Source organism: Lissotriton helveticus, chromosome 8 (assembly GCF_964261635.1).
Source record: "Lissotriton helveticus chromosome 8, aLisHel1.1, whole genome shotgun sequence".
Taxonomy (NCBI): Eukaryota; Metazoa; Chordata; class Amphibia; order Caudata; family Salamandridae; genus Lissotriton; species Lissotriton helveticus.
The window spans coordinates 1,023,577,542-1,023,597,807 of record NC_136069.1 but is presented as its reverse complement, the minus strand read 5'-3'; the positions used below and the strand labels follow the sequence as shown (position 1 = coordinate 1,023,597,807).

At 41.7% G+C, this 20,266-nt stretch overlaps 1 protein-coding gene across 1 annotated transcript in view; it reads left to right on the top strand.

Annotated features, from left to right (window-relative positions):
• Nucleotides 1–6,585, top strand: part of EGFL6 (EGF like domain multiple 6) — a 580,012-nt gene extending 573,427 nt beyond the window's left edge. The window contains exon 12 of the mRNA XM_078657865.1: nt 6,202–6,585. Within this exon, the coding sequence (XP_078513991.1) occupies nt 6,202–6,312 (111 nt within the window). The 3' untranslated portion in view covers nt 6,313–6,585. The remainder of the gene's footprint in view (nt 1–6,201) is intronic.
• The last annotated feature ends 13,681 nt before the right edge of the window (nt 6,586–20,266 follow it).

Genomic DNA, 20,266 nt, shown 5'->3' with positions numbered 1-20,266 from the left:
AGGAAGGCTTTCCCCGCATCAAACAGTTTCTAGAACTGCGGCGGAATGGAATGTGGTGACTCAAGTGCAGGTAAGTTTAAAAGAATGAAAGTTAAAAATCTAGTTCAGAGCCTAGTTAAAAATGCACATAGAAAGCACCTGAAGAACCAGCCTAAATTGAATAATAGCCTGAGATAGTGGTCTCAAAGAAACATACAATAATTGCTGGACAAAAGTGACCCATCACAACGTAAAGTTAAACCCTTCACAAATCTGAACTGCTACTGCCTCACTACCCAATTGTTCAGCCCCAGGACAATCATTGCTAGATTTTCACCCTAGACTACTGGAACACTTCCTGCTTACTTGAATACCAAAGGTTCAACTTGTTCCCCTCAAAGCAGCATTCAATGTCACACCCAGTTTTGACTTATTTGGCTTACTTCTACAATGTTTGCTTTCCTAGCCACGGGTAACAAAGGTGAACGCATTTCAATGCACCAGCTTGGCATGTGAAAGACAGGTTATGGTAGCCCCGCAGAACCCCACACAATACATTGTTTTCTAAAGGTATTGCTTTTGGTTTTACTAACAATTCCTGCAACGTGATCAGGAATATCCTGGTAACAAAAATAAACCAATTTCATTATTCACAATATCACAAACTTGACATTAACCTCTTGCATGAGTCGGACGGCCGCCGACCGTCCGGCACTGCGGTGGGCATGTGCGTCAGACGGCCGGGAGCCGTCCAATCTGCGCACGCGTGGAATGTTGCCGCACCGTGGCAAAATTCCGGCTGCGCCCAAGGGGTTAAAACAAATAGTCACCTTTAACTAAAAGCATTTATTACAACAGAGCAAACCTGTTTCTCATTACATCTAAAATAACTACACAGAATACGATAAAAACCGCAATAAACCACATTGTGAACAACGAGAATAAAATGAACATTTCTGACATGATTAACCCGTTTAGAGCGACGAACGTTCAGCGCCCAGTGCTGAACGTTCGAATAACGAATGTTGGCCCGTCGGCCAGCGGTCGTGCGCAGCACTGGGGAGGTAGTGCACGCGACGACCGTTGGCCGACAGCAGCGCTTAACGGGTTAAAATGTTATCTAAAAATGAACAACCTACTTCTATGCGCTACACTAAGAGAGCATGGAGAGTTGAGCAACTTGTAGTCTACAGTTTCTTAGGGATAACCGATGCACTGCATACCTTGTTGACCACAATAGCTGACGTTATAAACGGAAGAGTGAAGGCAGTGTTCCCCGTGAAGGGTAAACATGTACTGCTATAGAGTGCTGCCTCTGGGACTCTGCATTATCAGCATCAGGCAGGAAGTAGTATCTTCGAAGTGCACTGGCAGTAGGTGAGACTATCGCTGGCAGAAGCCAGTGCAATAATCTGGGTGAAGGACATCTCCTGACAAGTGGTCAAGTTGCAGCCCTTACATACTAGCCAGGTCATATATTAGCCAGATCTGGTGGCTTTGTGAACTACTGCATCCACTGTAGGGGCCTGTGTTTGACCTCATGGTCACATTTTAAAATCCTAGCTGGTCCACTCAGCCTTTCATCCTTCTGAGGTCGATAAAATGAGTACCATTGAGTTGGGTAACAATAAACATCTGTTATTCAGCTCCAAGATGCCCTTCTGGGTGAAAATGCGCTTTACAAAAACACGTTATGTTATATTGAATCCTATCAGAGACTGGAATTTCTGACATAAGTTTAGGAAAGGCTGACATAGATTATGTACATCAAGGTGTGCATCCCAGATGTTTTCTTGTGAACATATAAGGTGAAGGGAAGTCAATTTGAACTACGCTATTTAGGGTATATGTCTGTATTTGCCCTTATTAGACCTTCACTTGGTGACAAGCAGACACTTGTCCCAGAATGATGTTACATTACGAGTTATAGCTATTTCATTAGCCGAATGACTTGACATTTTCACGGTTCCTAGAAAGATAAGGAGAGACGACATTTGTGTCACTGGCAGACATGACAATGATTCAGAATAAATAGGGAATAGATGGTGACTTACAGTACCTAAGAAGGAGTTGGGCATACTAAAAAATGGGGTCAGACTATAGGACTTTACGTTACAGTATCCTAATTCTACTGTCCTTCACCTGGCTGCCAATTGATACTAGAAGCAAACATAAACTCACCCGCATAATGCATCAAACTCGTGTCTGTCTTTCAGAATCCTGTAGCGTCGGGCTGACCATGCACCCGACATTTTTTAGCTAGATCCAAGAGAATCCAGAGAAGCTAACTTGAACGGTGCCTGTTTTTTGCCTGTGCCATTTAAGTGGCTCTAATAAGTAGTGGCCTCGAAACCGTGTGCCTGTGCCTTGCCTGTGTCATCTGTCCACGTATATTGACTTGTGTACCTTGAGTGACCCTAAGAAACAGCAACCTTGTCTCTGCATCCCATGTGTCTGTGTTAGAGTATGATCTTGTCCTGTGCCCCTTTAAACATTAGATGATCTGGTGCAATTAATATGGTCTCAGCATGCAGGATCGAGAGACTTTATGCAGCTCCGAGGACCTTTCGACCTTAGACCAGACTCATTCCAAATACATGTCCACTCGCAGGGACTGTGAGTGTTATCTACAAAGTGGCTTTCCTGCAGAAGGTGCATGCAGAAACTTGCATAGACATTTGAATATAAGCCATGTAATGATTTGTTAACACAAGACATGGGTCTAATAGAATGAAATATTAATTGTGTATGTAACCAATTATCAAAATATTAACTGTTGTAAGTAACAAAAACACTGCTGTATGTGTATTGGGTTACTGCTCTATATATCTCAGCTGTACCTTGCGTCTCAGTGTGTGTGGATTGAGTGAATGTAGATGTGTCAGTTGTATATATGATTCATTGTGGTTGTTTGAAATAATAAATGTTTCTTTTAAAGTGTTAACTTTGTGATATGTGACTGTTTTGCTTCGCACTTTCAAAAAAATACCACTCCCACACAATGGCTCAAACTCTACGAAGCAGTGAACATTACACTACACTCCCTAAGAAGGGATTTCACTTTATAAAATGAAACACACCAACGAGTCTCTTTTCAGGAAAGGGTTGGGGTTTGAATTTATGCAATGCTCTTCAACAGAAAGGCTTTCCCAGATGTCAAATGAACAACATTCAAATGTATACAGCAAGCAATAATAACACACTTGACAAATGCAACTGTTAAATGTTTTAATAATAATAAATAAAACACAAGAATAAGCAAGATATAATGGGCGTCCTGCAAGAAATCAGAAAGATATATACACTAAATACATAAAATGATTACTTTGGATGTGCACGGTGACTAACTCACACATCACAAAGAAAACATCTTGGATAATTATAGCCACTGGCCACGCATCACAATAGCACTAATCAAAAACAAGATACATCACCGGCTGCAAACTTCATCTTGGCCAACTCCAGACTTGGGGATTCACAGCCGGGGACAAGAGACTCAGTAAAACCAGGAACTGCTGCACTGAAGATGCGTCCACCGTTCAGGCCCAAATAATCCCGGGTTCTAAGTCAACAAACCTCAGCTTTATAGTCTCAAAACACACTAGAAGTTTCAAAAGTCTTTCCTTCCGCACCAAGGAAACGTACTGGAATTGACAACCTTCCATGCAAGCATTCCAGGGCAAAAGGAGTTCCCATGTTCCCTCCCTGTTCTCACATGTTACAGCCTTTATCTTAATGAAGCTTATGAAAGCCTCCGGTACATTCAACAATCTCCTCTTCAAAAACAATGCAAACTTGAACATGATTAACCCAAACAACTGGAGCACTCTGGGGGCCTGTCTGTGCATGCAAAAAGCTCAAGCAAAACAGAATCAGGATTCAAGATGACATGAGGGCATTTCAAAGCCAACAGTAAGAACTTCATAATACTTCCCAATGTACAACACAATGCGCATTTGTGCACCACTGCCCATAGCATCACACACTTCATCTGCCAATGTACAACATAATGCACATTTGAGCACCACTGCTCATAACACTGCACTTCGAGACCAAAAAGTATATTCCACACCTCTCTCTCTTTCATGCTTTCAAATTCACATCCCACACGTTCTGTTCTTGGCAAGCTGTTCTACTCTGTGGCATCTCCCACTTTGCTAAAACAACGAGATTACACAAGAGAAATCCTCAAGGAAAACAAGGCCTATGCAGGACGTACATTCACGCTAGGCTGAAATGAAACACCAAAATAAATTAAAATGATGGTAGTCAATTGGGGAAACAACCTTTACAACGCAACTTTTACACCGCACTACCATTACAACGAAACTTTTACAACGCAACATCCATGACATCGCATGCCATTACAACGCAACCATTACAACGCATGACACTACAACGCATACCACTACAACGTATGTCATTACAACGCATACCATTACAACGCATACCATTACAACGCATAGTACCCTTACACTATCCAACACTTACCCTCCTGTTACACCCCCTGGAGTTAGAATAGTAATTTTTACCCATACACTATCCAACACTTACCATACTGTTGCACCCCCCTGGAGTTAGAAGAGTAATTTTTACCCCTACACTAACTAAAACTTACCATACATGCAATGTAATGTTATGCATTGTAATGGTATGCGTTGTAAAGGTAGTATGCGTTGTAATGGAATGCGTTGTAAAGGTAGTTTTTAAAAATTCGTTGTAATGGAATGCGTTGTAATGGATGTTGCGTTGTAAAAAATGCGTTGTAAAGCTTTGCGTTGTAAAATTATGCGTTGTAACATCATACATCCAGTCAATTGTCATCACGTGGTGTCAAACCATAAGAGTGCCTCTAGCACGACTTGACACACCTACATTTTTTAATAAGATTAATGAAATGAAATGAAATTAAATTAAAAAACAACTTATAACGCGCAACTACAACCCGAAGGCATCAAGGCGCCTAACAGACCAGAGTCCTCAAAAAAGGCAGAGACAAAAACTACGAATAGGCTTTGGCAAAAAGGCGAGTCTTCAGAGCCTCTCTAAAGGCGTGCATTAATAACAAAAATTGTCTTACACACTGAGTATTTTTTCTTTTGCTCTCCTACATACATTTTTATAATAAGAGTATGTTATCATTGTGGTTGCTTAAGGTTTCTGCACATTGTCATCCATCAAACTCTCCACTCAGACACTCCAAACTATTGTACAAATAAACTGGTTGTCTAAGGAAGGCCTGAGAAACTACACATTTTATACAACCCATGCTTGAATTCCTGGTCTGTAAAAAGAAAGGGACTCTCAAATCATTCAGGGAATGCACCAATGATGTGAACTTTATTTTTCCAGCTATCAATACTAACCCCTCACAGAACTCTTTAGAACAGAAATGAAAGAGCTACTATTCCAGTAGCACTTTCTCATCGAATTCTCAATCTTGTAAGACCAATTTCTGACACATTCTCCGATGTTTAGCTTAGTTGCATTCTCTCACAAGAATAAGGGACCATATCCAATTGTCATCTTACCATGCACACTGGCCCTGCATTCTCCGCATAGTACAAGAAGATCCCGTGTTTATATGGTTATTGCTGATAATTGAATGGATGTCCTTCTTATGCATTCCTCGTGGTCCTCTTTGTACACCTATGTATGAAAATCCATATTTGTGTTTGTTGAACTGCTTTATAGTTTGGGTGCCTTGCAAACTCTAGCTCAGTGCATGTGTGAGAAATTTAACTGGGCATCCCTTTGCTACTATAATTGAAAGTGCAGCTTATGTAAAGAGCGCGACCACCCAGCAGCACTTGTCCTTGCTTTACAAAACCACAAGTTAAATGAATATAGAGAGTGTCAATGCAATCTTTGACATTTTTTTTACATCTCTCCAATAAAAAATGATATTGATAGATATTTCTTTCAAGATATTACTAAAGAATATTAAAAAACAATAATAGGTGACAACAATTGAGTAGTTTGAGGACAAAATCAGGAGAGAAACCACTTTGAAGGTGTTTCCATGACGCATATTTATCATCTCTAAACAATTTACATACTAATTGCCCACCATGGTACAATCTGGCAAAAGGTGTCTGCTGAATGTGTCCTCTGGTATGGTATACTTTCCTATAGGAACAAAACAAATGCGTGTTAGCTCTTAAAAGTCAATGTTAATCTATACGTTTAGAATGTTATTTATCTATTTATTTTTTGTTGCAGATCACCTTTGAGTCTGAACGTGGAAAGGGTAAAACTGGAGAGATTGGACTGGACAGTGTGCAGCTGATTTCGGGGCCGTGTCCTGGCAGTTACTCAATGGTCGACATTTAAGATTATTTCTGTCATTTTTAATGTTGCCAATGTATTTCTGTTTGCCTGCACTGTATATGAACAGTCCATGACAAGCCAAATGAGAGGTGCTCTGAGCCTCACGGGCACTTCACGATGTGCTCGGAAAGATCATATATGGCCCATTGCTGGCAATTGCTCTTGAAGAAGTACAAATGTATGTTCATCATTTATGGTCAGGATTCAAAGAGTTAAATAGTTTTGTAACTTTTGTATGTGTATTATGTAGATAAAAATAAATTTTTATGAAAGTGTGCTGTTTCTGCTTTTAAATAGATTGCCTGCCTTTATAACAAAGCAGCATTGCCCCTAAGATTTGAATCCTTATGTTAGACTTTATTAATCAGTAATACCTGTTTCTACCACGTGAATATTCCATGAATGTTTCTTTTCTTACCGTGTTTTCCAGCTCGGAGATTTTTGTGAGATTTTGACAGTGAGGTCTGGATTAGGTCAATGTAAGCAACTGTTTGAAACATACACAATCAGGAAAATATAGCTTGCTGAGAATTTGACAGTCAAGTTTCTGCCGTCATGTTGGTTAATATTGCTTCAACAAACGTTTATTAAGGAAACACCTATGATTCTTACCTCCAACAATGACCAGGAAAAAACTCAAATTAAGCATATCTTTTATTTTTGAATTAGTTTAAGTCAGTCACTTGCTTCAGGGCCCAGCTTTCAGAAACATATCAGCATTTCTCACTCATCTACAATGGCCTTCGACCTTAATGTAGAGGTTATAATTAATACTTTTCTTTAACATTCTTTAATATTTTGGCTACAGGATGTCTTAAGAGTCTCAACCCAAAGATTGATAAGATTTTGCTGAAGCAGGAGTCTCTCAGCCAGAGAGAGCTGTATGAGGACAGTCCTAGAATACAATATACAAGAATGTGGTGGGTGAGGTTGGCTTCAAAGTAGGCCAGTACCAGGCACCTAACTCATTACAGTTTTCTTATTTTGTTTACCTTCCCATACGAAGATTGGGAATGCACTTGAAAGTATTTTTATAGATAGAGCTGTTCAGCTGTAGTAGCCTTCCGTCCATCTTATTATCTCTTCGGCTTTAAGCCACTTTTGGTCAAAGCCCATTTTTGAGACGTGACACGTTATGAAAGTCATATATAAATACGCTCACCATTGAAGTGATTTTTTTTACTGCATCTTCATCTTGTTCATAATGCTTCTCTTTCAAAACCTAGTGATATAGAAAAAGCAGCATAATGTTGTATATAAATAACAAAACTATGTTTATTGTATGTTTAAAAGTGATAATGTGTACAAAATAATGGAATTGGAAGATGTGTGAATTAAATCGCGTTCTGACATTCCTTAATTAGTATTTTTCCTGGATGAAAAATTGCTGGTTTCGGGAGTCCACTGCCCACGTGCTTTCAAGTGAGAAAGATTAATTTAGGTCACTGAAAGATTTGTTTAATACTTGGGAGAGATGGAGGATCCGGAAGCACCACTAAACGACAGTGGATGTCGTACCACCTGCACCACAGTATGACAAATTGATCAACAAATGCCGACAAAGCCAATAGATCTGCCTTTTTTTAATTAGTAAAAGGACTTATTTATTGAATAATGAGTTTGAGCGTGTAGTTGTGTAGACGAGTGAATGAGTCAAAAAGTAATGAGTCCGTTTTTGGATTTGAGGCTGAATGAGTGAGTGCAATGCTGAGTGACTGAGTGCATAGCTGGATGAGTGAGTGAGTGCATGGAAATATGACTGATTGACACATGGATCTATGGATGAATAGGTGAGTGAGTTCCTTGAAGGGTGGCTGGGTGGGTGAATTGGTGAGCATATGAACAGCTAAAGGGGGTAAGGAGAGAGAGAGAGAGAGTGTGTGTGTGTGTGTGTGTGTGTGTGTGTGTGTGTGTGTGTGTGTGTGCGTGTGTGTGCGTGTGTGTGCGTGTGTGTGTGTGTGTGTGTGTGTGTGTGGGTGTGTGTGGGTGTGTGTGTGTGTGTGAAACAAGGATACTATATGGGTTACTGTTAGTGTGGTTGGGCAAGGCCAGTGTTTAATGTCAGGGGCACTCTGTAATGAGGCTGGCACCTTCTGCCTGGACTGACACGTGGTACATTAACGCCAGCGCAGGATTAATGCTGACTCGAAAGATTAAGCTACAGGTCTGATCTAGAAGCCCTCCAAGCGTGGTATGGTTATCTTTAAGTGCCCTGAAGGGATCAATTTTAAACTTAAAAAATTCACCTGAGCCAGCAATGTTTAAATTGGTGCATTTACTGTGAAGCAGAATGTTAATATTAGCCAAAATACTTTTTCAATGTTGAAATCAGAATAAAGAACATAACAAGTCTTCAAATGGTGCGCGTTCCAACTCCTTTTAGGTGAAATAAGAATGACTCACCACCATCGCTCTTGGATTTGCTACTTTGGAACATATGAGTGGTTGAATTATACTGAACGGTAATTGTGTCAGTCTGTCACAAAACCGTCATTCTCAAAATTCCTGGGTTCGAAGTCAGAAATTTAGAGGTGTAGCCTTGCTCCTATGTTTTGAGTAAATTTACGAGTTTATTGGAATTCACACAGAATTCTGGGAGTGGTCCTGGTAATATGTGACTGTCGCAGACTCACAGGAGTACACATGTGAATATATTCTGCAAGTAGGAATGACATTATAAAGTACATTTTTAAAGTACATTTTTACGACCTACTTTTTTTTTAAGTTGTGTTACTGCACCAGTCCCGGACTGAAAACCTTTTTCAAAATTGGAACCTACCTGGAAAGTTTGTGAATACCCACAAATATGTGTTTGAGAGCATTCCACAACTTTTGCAGGTGGACTCATCTTAGAAAGTCTACGAACAACCTTGTCAGCATAAAGAAAATCTTTGAGAAACCCATGGCATTTTGGCAGAGGTTCTATGTGAAAAAATCCGATGTGTGAGACAAAATTCCCAGCATAGCTGATTCCTAGACTCAGGAATAGGATGTTTCGCTTGTAAAAGGTATTAGTTGTGTAACAAAGATCTTGGCGCCCAAAATGCTTTCTGATTTGGGGCTAAAATGAAAAACAGGAAAAGTCTGAGATCGAAATACCATAATATAAAATAACAGTCAAAGCAGACTGCCCACACTGGCACAGTTTTCAGAAGACAACTCATTCTCCAAGAAAAAACTGTTACAATAAAATTGCGAAATAGACATCTTACACAAAACAAATATCACTATAATGAGTTTGGAGGAAAAAATAAGATCACACAAGTAATTGATAACTTTAGTCCTCACATGCTCCTCACGTCGCAGTCTTTTGTTGATGGCTAAAATGAATGTATGATAAGCAAAATGCGAGCGAAAAGTTGAATTAAAAATACATTGTTATAGGTCACTGTGGGATTTCTTTTTGATTATAAACAGCACATAGAGAAATTATATTTTGTGTAGGTCTTTCTGTGCTATACAGCTCACCTTCTTATCACTGTAAATAACATATACTACAAGTTCCTTAGTTAATGCCACACATTGAAACACTGAGTTGATCACAAAGATTCACATCAGGGTAGACACTGACCAGCTCAGCCTATTTATCATATTAGAAGAAACAGATGTGAACATTTAAGAAAGTAGGTATGCCTAAATTACAGTGGTGGTGTAAAGCAACTTCCCCCAATGCTAACCCCAGCTCTAGAGTTTTTCTTTGAACATGGCAGAGAACCATGTTCAATCCAAACATAGATGTGAAGTTCGCAAAAAAAATAGGAAGCGGCTGCACTTTTCCTTCTGCTATGTAAGTTACAAGTTACAAACATACACTTTGAGTTCCTCGTGCTTTATTAAAAGACTGTGCAAGCTTCACCACTAATTCACTCTGAGGCATATTATCAAGGGCTGGTGATAACATTATAGCCGCTTTAGCGGAAAGCAGCGATAATGTTTGCGCTTTATTAACAAGGACACGCTATTGTGTGTTTCCTTGCCTTAGCGCTCGTTGTCAGCGCTCCTCACATTGCATCGTTAATGAGATGCAAAGGAAGCGAGCCTGACATAACTCCATGGGAAAATATGGCTAACCCAGCTTTGCGATATCAACAACGAGGGGTAGCGATATTTGAAATCGCGCTAACTATGCCTTAACGCAGGAATTTAACATCTGTTAAATTCCAGACTAAGGCATACCTGACATGGGAGGTGAATTGTGGGGCTAAGACCACAGGGCCCTATCATCAACCATATCGCTGTTGTCCACGGAACATCGCTGGAAAACCAGCGTTGTTCCATGGAAAACGGTGATATCCCCTCTATCGCTGGAATTTTTATCGCCTCGGTGATACGCGTTGTTGATAACGCGCTAACCGGGCGATAAATTCCAGCGATAGACGGCGATAAATAAAAAAGCGCTAAGCGCGCTTTGCAATATTTATCGCTGTCTATTGCTAATATGCCCCTAAGTAGTTTGCCTCCTGTGAAAACTGAATTTCACCGATGTATTGTGCCCAAATACTCGTGCTCACTTGACGGAGTTGTACCGCTTCTCAGACGCCGACATTTACACTATGCACTGCCATTCACGTGACTATGTGTGTAAGATAGTATTTGTGTGCTTTCTGATAAATGTAGACCCAGGAGACACAGTATCAAGCTTACAACTGAAACCCAATGAAACATCTCAACAGCATTCACCACGAAAAATGTTCACAAACTACACCTCAGCAATCACCACGAAAAATGTTCACAAATTACACCTCACTGCTCCAGATTGTGCAGAACCAAAATGTACATCTGGGTACTTAAGAGCGTTCTCATCATTGCTTTTGTGATCCTTTCTAAAACGGTAATTAAAGTGAGGTGCCTCTTGAGCCTGTGGCCGCCACTGCCTTCCGCATTTTCAGAAACTGATTGAAAATAAGACTCCTCTCCCACTCTATAACTTGTTTCCTCAACCCACACTATCAGTGTCTTTATGTCCTGATTCAGGGAAGATGGTCATCAAATACATTACTTAAAGGGAGGAGGCAGGAGTCTGCAGCAGTGCTGGTTTACTTGGCAATATATTTTTCACAAGTGGTGCATCACCATAAAAAGTATATTCCAGACATGAAGTAGTCACTGTTCCCATAGTACTAACTTGACCTAAGCTACATAAATACCGGTCAGTAAGTGAGATAATGTTATATCATTCAAAATATATAGTGGAATCGGGGAGCCAGTACATTCAGAAATGCATAGCTCAGCACCTACCGAAATATTGCAATCACCTGAAATTAGTTTGTATTTTCAACATCAGGGCCTATTTGAAAAGGATTTATGCACATGTACAATTTTAATTTTTCAAAACTTATTAAAATCAGGAACTGTTACCACAGATTGAGGGCATCTTCCTGATTTATTCCATGTGAGCTATTGAGATGCACACGTCAGCACTTACATATTAAAGAAAGCATTCACAGAGTTTTTTTTTGGTAATAAAAGGTGAAAAGGCATAGGAAATTTGCTCCCATGGAAACGTACATCTTGAATACTGTGTTTTCGTGGGGTGAAATTGACACGAATTGAAGACAGTGCGAAAGGCACCATGACATGGCAAATACAGTTTTTAACTTTAAACATCTTTAGCTTCTTTACTGCTAAATTTGACATCTCTCAAATACACATTGCAGAACAGGTCCTTACATGCCTCAAAATAATTGACATCTGAAATATGGAGCCTGTATGTATCTTGTTCATCCTGACTGGAAACACTGAATTTCTTCAATGCTTCTTGTTTGTTTGAGAACCCACATATTCAACCCTTATCGACATTCACTTAATCGTAAAAGCAGAGTCCTGATGGAGGTGTAGGCCCTCTGCACTTTTATCCTGCCTCAGGCTGTACATATTCACAGATGTACATTTAAATTAGTCCCAGGGAATCTGTCGATTCTGTAAGGTCATCTTTCTGTCAGTCATTTTTCTGGGTATGAAAGGTAGTGCTAGGAACAGGTATGGAGTGCAGGTTAGGGACCTCGTGTACCCATGCCCAGGAATGTAGCCATTATTATCTTACCTCGGGGCAAACCTGTCACTAGGCACTTTTGACTACTGCCTTATTTTCTTAAAATAACTCATATTTCAAAGATCTTAAACATTCAGGATGTTTGGAAGGGTTAGTAATCTCAACTCGAAGAATGTGATTTTAAGTGGCTTGTTTATGGATAAAATATCAGAGGAGTAGTATTTATGTAAATCAATGTGGTTTTCCTTTGACAAATACATGTCTGTCAACTAATCTGACGTATTACATCGAAACAAGTGGCAGGAAAATAATACACAGTTATATTTAAAGTATTCACGAAGCCCAGCTTAGTAACGTACATAGTTGGATGCCATGGGGAGAGAGACGGGAGTGTGTAGGAGTTTGGTGGAGGAGAAATGGTTCAGTACTTCTCTTGTGCTCAACATGCTAGGCATTGGCTCTCAGTAGTTGTGTGTTAGTCTCTGTGGATTGGATCTATGCACACAGGTATTCTGTAATTTGTCACAGAACTGCGGTGTACTGTCAGGCCAATACAGCTCGTGAAAACCAGATTTCTGAAGGACTAACAGCCTGATTCATCAAGCTTAATTGCGCTCGCAAAGGGCCAGATTCTGAGAATCTGGCCCTTTGCGAGTGCAATTTTTGCATTTGGGATTCATCATCCCAAATGCAAAATTCGCTATTAAAGAATTCGCATATTTGCGTGGAATTGCATTTAAGGAATCTCTATTTGAGATTCCTTAAATGCAATTCATGAACCATTTTAAAATACCGAAATCGCAATTTTTGGCCGCTATTTACCGCGAGGTCAATCCTCGTGGTAAATAGCGAAAACTTAGAAAAATGCATTTAAATGCATTTTTCTAAGTTGCATATTACACACGCACATGTCCTTTGGACATGTGTGTGCGCAACACCAATGTAGATTACATTTCAGGGGTGCTACAGGGTGTCCTTTGGACACCCCTGGCACCCTTGAAATCGCTATCTTATTTGCGATTAGCAAATTGCTATTCGCAAATAAGGAATAACTCCCCATTCATTCCTATGAGCCTTTAGGCCCATAGGAATGAATGGGGAGTTATTCCTTATTTGCGATTAGCAATTTGCTAATCGCAAATAAGGAATGTGTAGGAATCGCATTTCTTTATGCAATTTCTACATGAATCCCGTTTTGCAAGTCCTTAATAGCGATTCCTTATGAATCGCTATTAGGGGCTCGCAAAACGGGAGATTGATGAATCAGGCTGTTAGTACAGTAAATTATACTCTGTAAATTAAAGAGGATGATATTTTCTCATCCAATAGGCAAAGTATGTTTAACGAAGCACATTCATAAAGTCACGGATTTCGTTTTACCTCAAACAGTGATATTTCATATGTTGTTAATAGTGAATTACGCTTTGCTGATTAGAGAGCACTCTGCTTGGGACCTACTTGTCTTGCCTGTCGACCCACTGCTCTGTGAACCTCTGCAGCCTGGAGATTGGAGGGTCAGCTGGGGGAGATTACTGACGGGGCTGCGAGCGGCGTGCGCTCACGGAGGGACTTCAACTCACAGGAGCGCCTGCCAGCCCGGAGGACCAACACCTGGGCCGCTCTCCCCGACCCCTCCCACCCTTCCACCGACCGTTTTTAAACAGCATTTCCCTGTGAGCGAGTGGGACGCTTTGCTGATTAGAGAGCACTCTGCTTGGGACCTACTTGTCTTGCCTGTCGACCCACTGCTCGCGGAACCCGCTCCGCGGGTCCTGCATCGCGCTGTGTGAACCTCTGCAGCCTGGAGATTGGAGGGTCAGCTGGGGGAGATTACTGACGGGGCTGCGAGCGGCGTGCGCTCACGGAGGGACTTCAACTCCCAGGAGCGCCTGCCAGCCCGGAGGACCAACACCTGGGCCGCTCTCCCCGACCCCTCCCACCCTTCCACCGACCGTTTTTAAACAGCATTTCCCTGTGAGCGAGTGGGACGCTTTGCTGATTAGAGAGCACTCTGCTTGGGACCTACTTGTCTTGCCTGTCGACCCACTGCTCGCGGAACCCGCTCCGCGGGTCCCGCATCGCGCTGTGTGAACCTCTGCAGCCTGGAGATTGGAGGGTCAGCTGGGGGAGATTACTGACGGGGCTGCGAGCGGCGTGCGCTCACGGAGGGACTTCAACTCCCAGGAGCGCCTGCCAGCCCGGAGGACCAACACCTGGGCCGCTCTCCCCGACCCCTCCCACCCTTCCACCGACCGTTTTTAAACAGCATTTCCCTGTGAGCGAGTGGGACGCTTTGCTGATTAGAGAGCACTCTGCTTGGGACCTACTTGTCTTGCCTGTCGACCCACTGCTCGCGGAACCCGCTCCGCGGGTCCCGCATCGCGCTGTGTGAACCTCTGCAGCCTGGAGATTGGAGGGTCAGCTGGGGGAGATTACTGACGGGGCTGCGAGCGGCGTGCGCTCACGGAGGGACTTCAACTCCCAGGAGCGCCTGCCAGCCCGGAGGACCAACACCTGGGCCGCTCTCCCCGACCCCTCCCACCCCTTCCACCTCTTTCTACATTAATCCAATACCACTCCCGCAGCGCGGGAGAGCGCGCGGGAGAAGCCCGGGACAAGGGCGGGACCGTCTGTGGCCGTCCGGGGCCGCAGGAGGCCGGGCAGGGCCACCCATCTAACATTTATTCCTTCCTAACTGTGGCTTTTACTTGGTCTTAATATTTGGCATTTTATATTTTGAAGTATATATCATGTATATTTATTAATTGTTTATCGAGACTCGTGACATTTTAGATTCTTGTAATCTCTTTAAAAACATGCCCCTAAGGTCGGGTAAAGAAAGACATGTTCAGGTTTCCACCTCAAATGGCACTTTTACCGGGACTATTGATCAATTTTTTACACGCTCTACTGCCGTTTTGGAAAAGGAGATAGCCTTAGTTGAAAAACGCCTTTCGCTTGATATTATTACTGGCAAGCGTTCCTCTCTTGGTAAAATTAGCGCGGTTGTCTCTCCTGTCCCACTTACATTGTTGACTACAAACAGTAACGATACTAATGTGGAGTCGTTATTGTTAACTGCTCCCGATAATTATTCTGTGGAGGTAGTGGGGACAAACCAAGAAAGTGTATTTAATACTGCACAGGGCAACCTATCGAATGGTGGGACTATCGATTTAGACCTGGTTAGTGAGAAATCTGGCCTTTCAGACTCGCCTAATTGTAATGTCAGTACTGAACATATGGATTCCACTTTTAGTTCACAGCATACATCTTCCCATAACCGTGGGAAGCGTAAAAGGGTAGATTCACCTGATACAGATGTACAAATCGAGGGTGCGGGAAATTTTATTTCATCCCCCTCGCAGCCACCTAATACTAATCTGATTGTCCATCCTGAGGAATGTAATCCTACAATTAGTATTTCAGAAGAAATCTTCCTGGCCAGGACTGAGTTACTACTCAAATCACTTCTTTTACCACTTTTCGAAAGGACTAGATTGTTAAACGATAAAATGGATGCCTTAGATAAGTTGGTTAAAGATAATATAGCGTCATCGAATAAAATCCTTGCTAGCTTAGTGCCAAAAGGATTGAACCCCCCTGCCCTTCCCACTAAATTGCCTACAACTATGGTTAATAATACAGGGGTCAATAATAATCATGGTAATAATACCAAAAATACCTCTAAAGCGGGGTTATCTATTCCCAAACCAGCACAAAATATAACAGTACCTGTTCCCAAAAAAGTAACCATGGAGAATTCAACTGGGCTAAAGCCTGCTATAAACCCGCAGAATCAGAGAAACCCCACTTCTACACAGAATAAGGCTTTAAGTTACCATCCCAAATCTATCCCAAGGAAGCATTGTGTGAATCTCCCCCCAGAATCATTGCCTTATACTATTATTCTAACTGGTGTGGCTCCCCTTAGTAGTGGCACGAGAGAAACACACAAGGATCTTTACAATAAGGTCATATTTTGGCTTAATAAAAACCGTCCGCTTCCCCCTGATCTAAAACCCGAAATCCTTAATGTAAGGAGGGTGGACTGGGTAGGCTTTGAGAAAAAAGACCTAGAGGGTGATTGTGTGGTTATTAGCTTTAGAGAACCATGGGTAACTGAATTTATTAGTAGGGAAGCAAGATTTGGAAGAGTTGGAGATGTGCAAACATTATCACTGCATTATTTTTATCCTGCTTTATACGCAACTAGACCTCAATCTCCATTCCACCACACAAGAAGGGATAGGTTTAGAGGCAGATTTCAACCCGAAACTCCGATCTACCCAATGTTTTATCCTCGCCTTGCAAATCGGTTTGCACCATTGTCAGGGCTGGAAGGTGTAGATTGACAAGATGTTGAATCTTTAGATATTGGGGTACCTGAAGATGTAGTAACCCAGCCCCTAAATAATTTGAAAACCCCTGAAATGGAGATTGTTTTAGGGTCCATTGATGTAGTACAGAGGGAGATAGAAAGGGATATACACCCTAATTGTACACCTAGTCCTTTGAACACAGTAGAAATTGTGAGTCCAACGGTATTTATGGGAGAGAAACCACCTCATATTTTGACAGTTTTATCATGGAATATAGCGGGATTGAGGGGGAAAATGTCAGAGGCTGAGTGGTGTTCCTTTATAGATTTATACGATATAATTGTTTTGCAGGAAAGTTGGTCAACAGAGCCCATTTACCGAGTTGGCTATCTTAACTATTATAAACTAGCCTGCAAAGGATTGAAGGGACGTCCCTCGGGTGGCCTGGTTATCTGGATAAAACAATCTCTAGCTTTCGCGATAACAGACCTCCCCACCGCAAGCACTGATATTCTGGCCCTGAAATTATGTGGTAAAAATAAACAGGTTTTTTTCCTTATTAATATTTATGCAAGAGGGCTACCAGGAGGGAAGCCCGCGAGAGTGGTAGCTGAATTAGAATCTGTATTGAATAGTATTAGTAGAGATAAATGTGTTATGGTGGCAGGAGATTTTAATTGTTCTTTCGAACCTTTTCCTAGCCTTGTTGATGGGGGTTATGGGGAGATTGACCAGTTATGGAATATTCCTCATTTAACTATTCCACCAGTTAAAAAAGTCACTGAGGCTGCTATGCAGTGGTTAGGTCTTTGCCTTGATTGGAATTTGCGTGCAGCAAATGGCAGGACCAAATCAGACACAATGGGAATGGTTACATTTGACAATTCCCTGCACTCGAGTCGCATTGACTATTTCTTGTTAAGATTAGAATACTGGAAATTATTGGAGGATATGGTGGTGGTCACCAGATCTGAAAGTGATCACAACCCCCTGGCCATAAAACTATTATTGCAGGAGGGTTTGTTTTTGGATCCTGCAACCAGCATCCTCACAGCAGATGCGGGTCTTACGAATGACTGCAGAAGGGTAAGATGGGCCAGGTTACTAGACAACCCCACTATTATCAACAAAGTTGCCGATGAGGTCATAACTGCTACAAACCTGATAGTACCCTTATTTGATGAAGGAATCTCACCTGATCAAATTGGGATGATTCACGAGTCTCTTTTTAATAAAATTAAATCTCTTTTTATTGAACCAGTTAAAGGAAGGATAAAAGTGCAAACTAAGTCAAAGTGGTACGACAAATCTTGTCGTGCCGCCCATAGCTCTTTGTTATCTGCTATTAAATCTAAAATAGCCAGGGATATAAGGTTGGCTAGGGCAAACTACAAGAAAGTACTTAAAGAGGCAAAAACCAAATGGGATGACCAGCGTTGGTTGGATTTATATCAGGCAAGCTCCTCATCCAACCAACAAAAATTCTGGGAGGTTGTAAAATGGGGTGGGACGGGTGATATGCATGTTCCTGTTAATTATGTTCCAGTTGAGCAATGGGTCAAGCATTTTGAGGCACAGTTTAGTGTCGCGGAACGGATCTCCCATAACAATAGGGAAGATGCCAGCGTACAGTTTCCTGTGCCATCTCATGATCACATTGTCTTTACTAAATCAGAAGCGATCACCGCCCTAAACCAAGTGCAGAATGGTAAAGCCCCAGGTATGGACTGCATCCCTGCGGACCTTTTTAAGTATGATCAATTGCATTGGGTCCCGTATATAACACTTTTGGCAAATGCAATAGCTAGAGGGACTGAGATTCCCATTTCATGGAAAGGGGCAGAGATTCTGCCCGTGTATAAAAAAGGGGACAGAACTGATGCAGGGAATTATAGACCCATCAGTCTTATTGATGCCCTTCAAAAGGTTGTAGCTCGAATGTTGTTAGGAAAAATTCACTCATGGATGTCCGAAGCTGACATTCTGTCTCCTATGCAGGCGGGTTTTAGGGAATATACAAGCACAGTTGACCAGATATTAAGATTTGTCATGATCTTTTGGAAAACTGTATTCCTGAGAGGTGGCACGATATATGCTGCATTTGTGGACCTCAAATCAGCATTTGATTTGGTCCCAAGAGCAAAGATGTGGTCAGCCCTGAGAAGGATGGGTGTGCCTGCTGCACTCCTTGATCTCACCATCAGGATGCATGAGGGAAATTTTGCCAGAGTTAGATGGGGGCGGCAGGGTCAGGTCACAGACACCTTCCCCGTGACACGTGGAGTGAGGCAGGGCTGTGTCCTGGCTCCTACCCTGTTTATACTCTTTATTAACCAAGTGGTGAAATTCCTCACAGACATTCCGACTGATGCCCCTTCATTGGGTGGGACTAAATTTCCTCTTTTAATATTTGCAGACGATACTCTTATACTGGATAAAACACAGAAGGGTCTGCAAGTGGCTATAAATAAATTTGTGGACTTCTGTAATGAGAATGATCTGGAAATTAACATCAATAAAACTAAGTTTATGGTCCTGACAAAAAATAAACCGAAGAGGGGTCATGTTACCATGAATGGGTCTAGCTTGGAGCAGGTTGAAGCAATGACATACCTTGGTGTTTCAATAGACTATAGATTAAGATGGAAAGAACAAGTGGCTGCGCTCAGTTTGAAATTTGCTTGCTTGTCCGGTTGTTTAGTAAAGGAGCAGCGATGTTCTCTTACTAAAAGAGTTTTACCGGCTCTTAAAATCTATAGTGCCAAAATTAGTTCAGCCATTTTATATGGGGCCGATATTTGGGGCTGTGTGGATCTGTCTGTCCTAGATAGGATACAGAGCAAATTCCTTCGAAACCTTGTCAGCCTGCCCCCTTCTACACCAGTCCTACCATTATTAATGGATATGGGCTTGCATTCTATTAAACATCAAGCCCTCTACAGGATGGTGGCACTGTGGAGGCGCATATGGTCTACTCCAGAACTTGCCATGTTTGCCCGAGAAATACAGGATGTGAGAATGCAGCAGGGGGCAGGTGACATACCGTGGTTCAAGCAAATTAAGATCACTTTGATCAAAATGGGTCTTCCTTTGCTCTGGTCTGAGCCGGGTTCTAATACTTTCCCTACAAAAAAAGACTTCAAGCTACTTTTCTGGTCAACGGTAAAAGTAGAGCATGTTGTTCTTACGGAGAAACAGAACTTGACTGGTCAGTTTCTGCTTCACAAAATAGTCCCTCATATAGAGATCTATTGGGATGTTATTCCTAAAACATTAGATAGAAAATTATACCATCAGTTTCGTGTAGGAACACTTCCACTGAGGGTTTTTACTAATGGTTGGCAGAAGACTGAATCATCCCTTTGCCCCTGTTGTACTGACTGTAGAGAAACATTAGGTCACTTTTTATTTGTATGTACTGCTTACAGTAAACCACGATGTAAATGGTTGAAACCAGTATGCTCCAGACTTAATACCCGAGTGAGTAGCGAAGCTTTGTACATTCTAAAAACAAATACTGCTGAATGGCTATCCATTGGAATGGCTAAATTTCTTGGATGGGCTTGGCTAATCAGGATCAAGTCAGTTCGAAACTTATCGTCTTGAATAACTTTGAATAGTACGCTTTTGCATTATACTATGG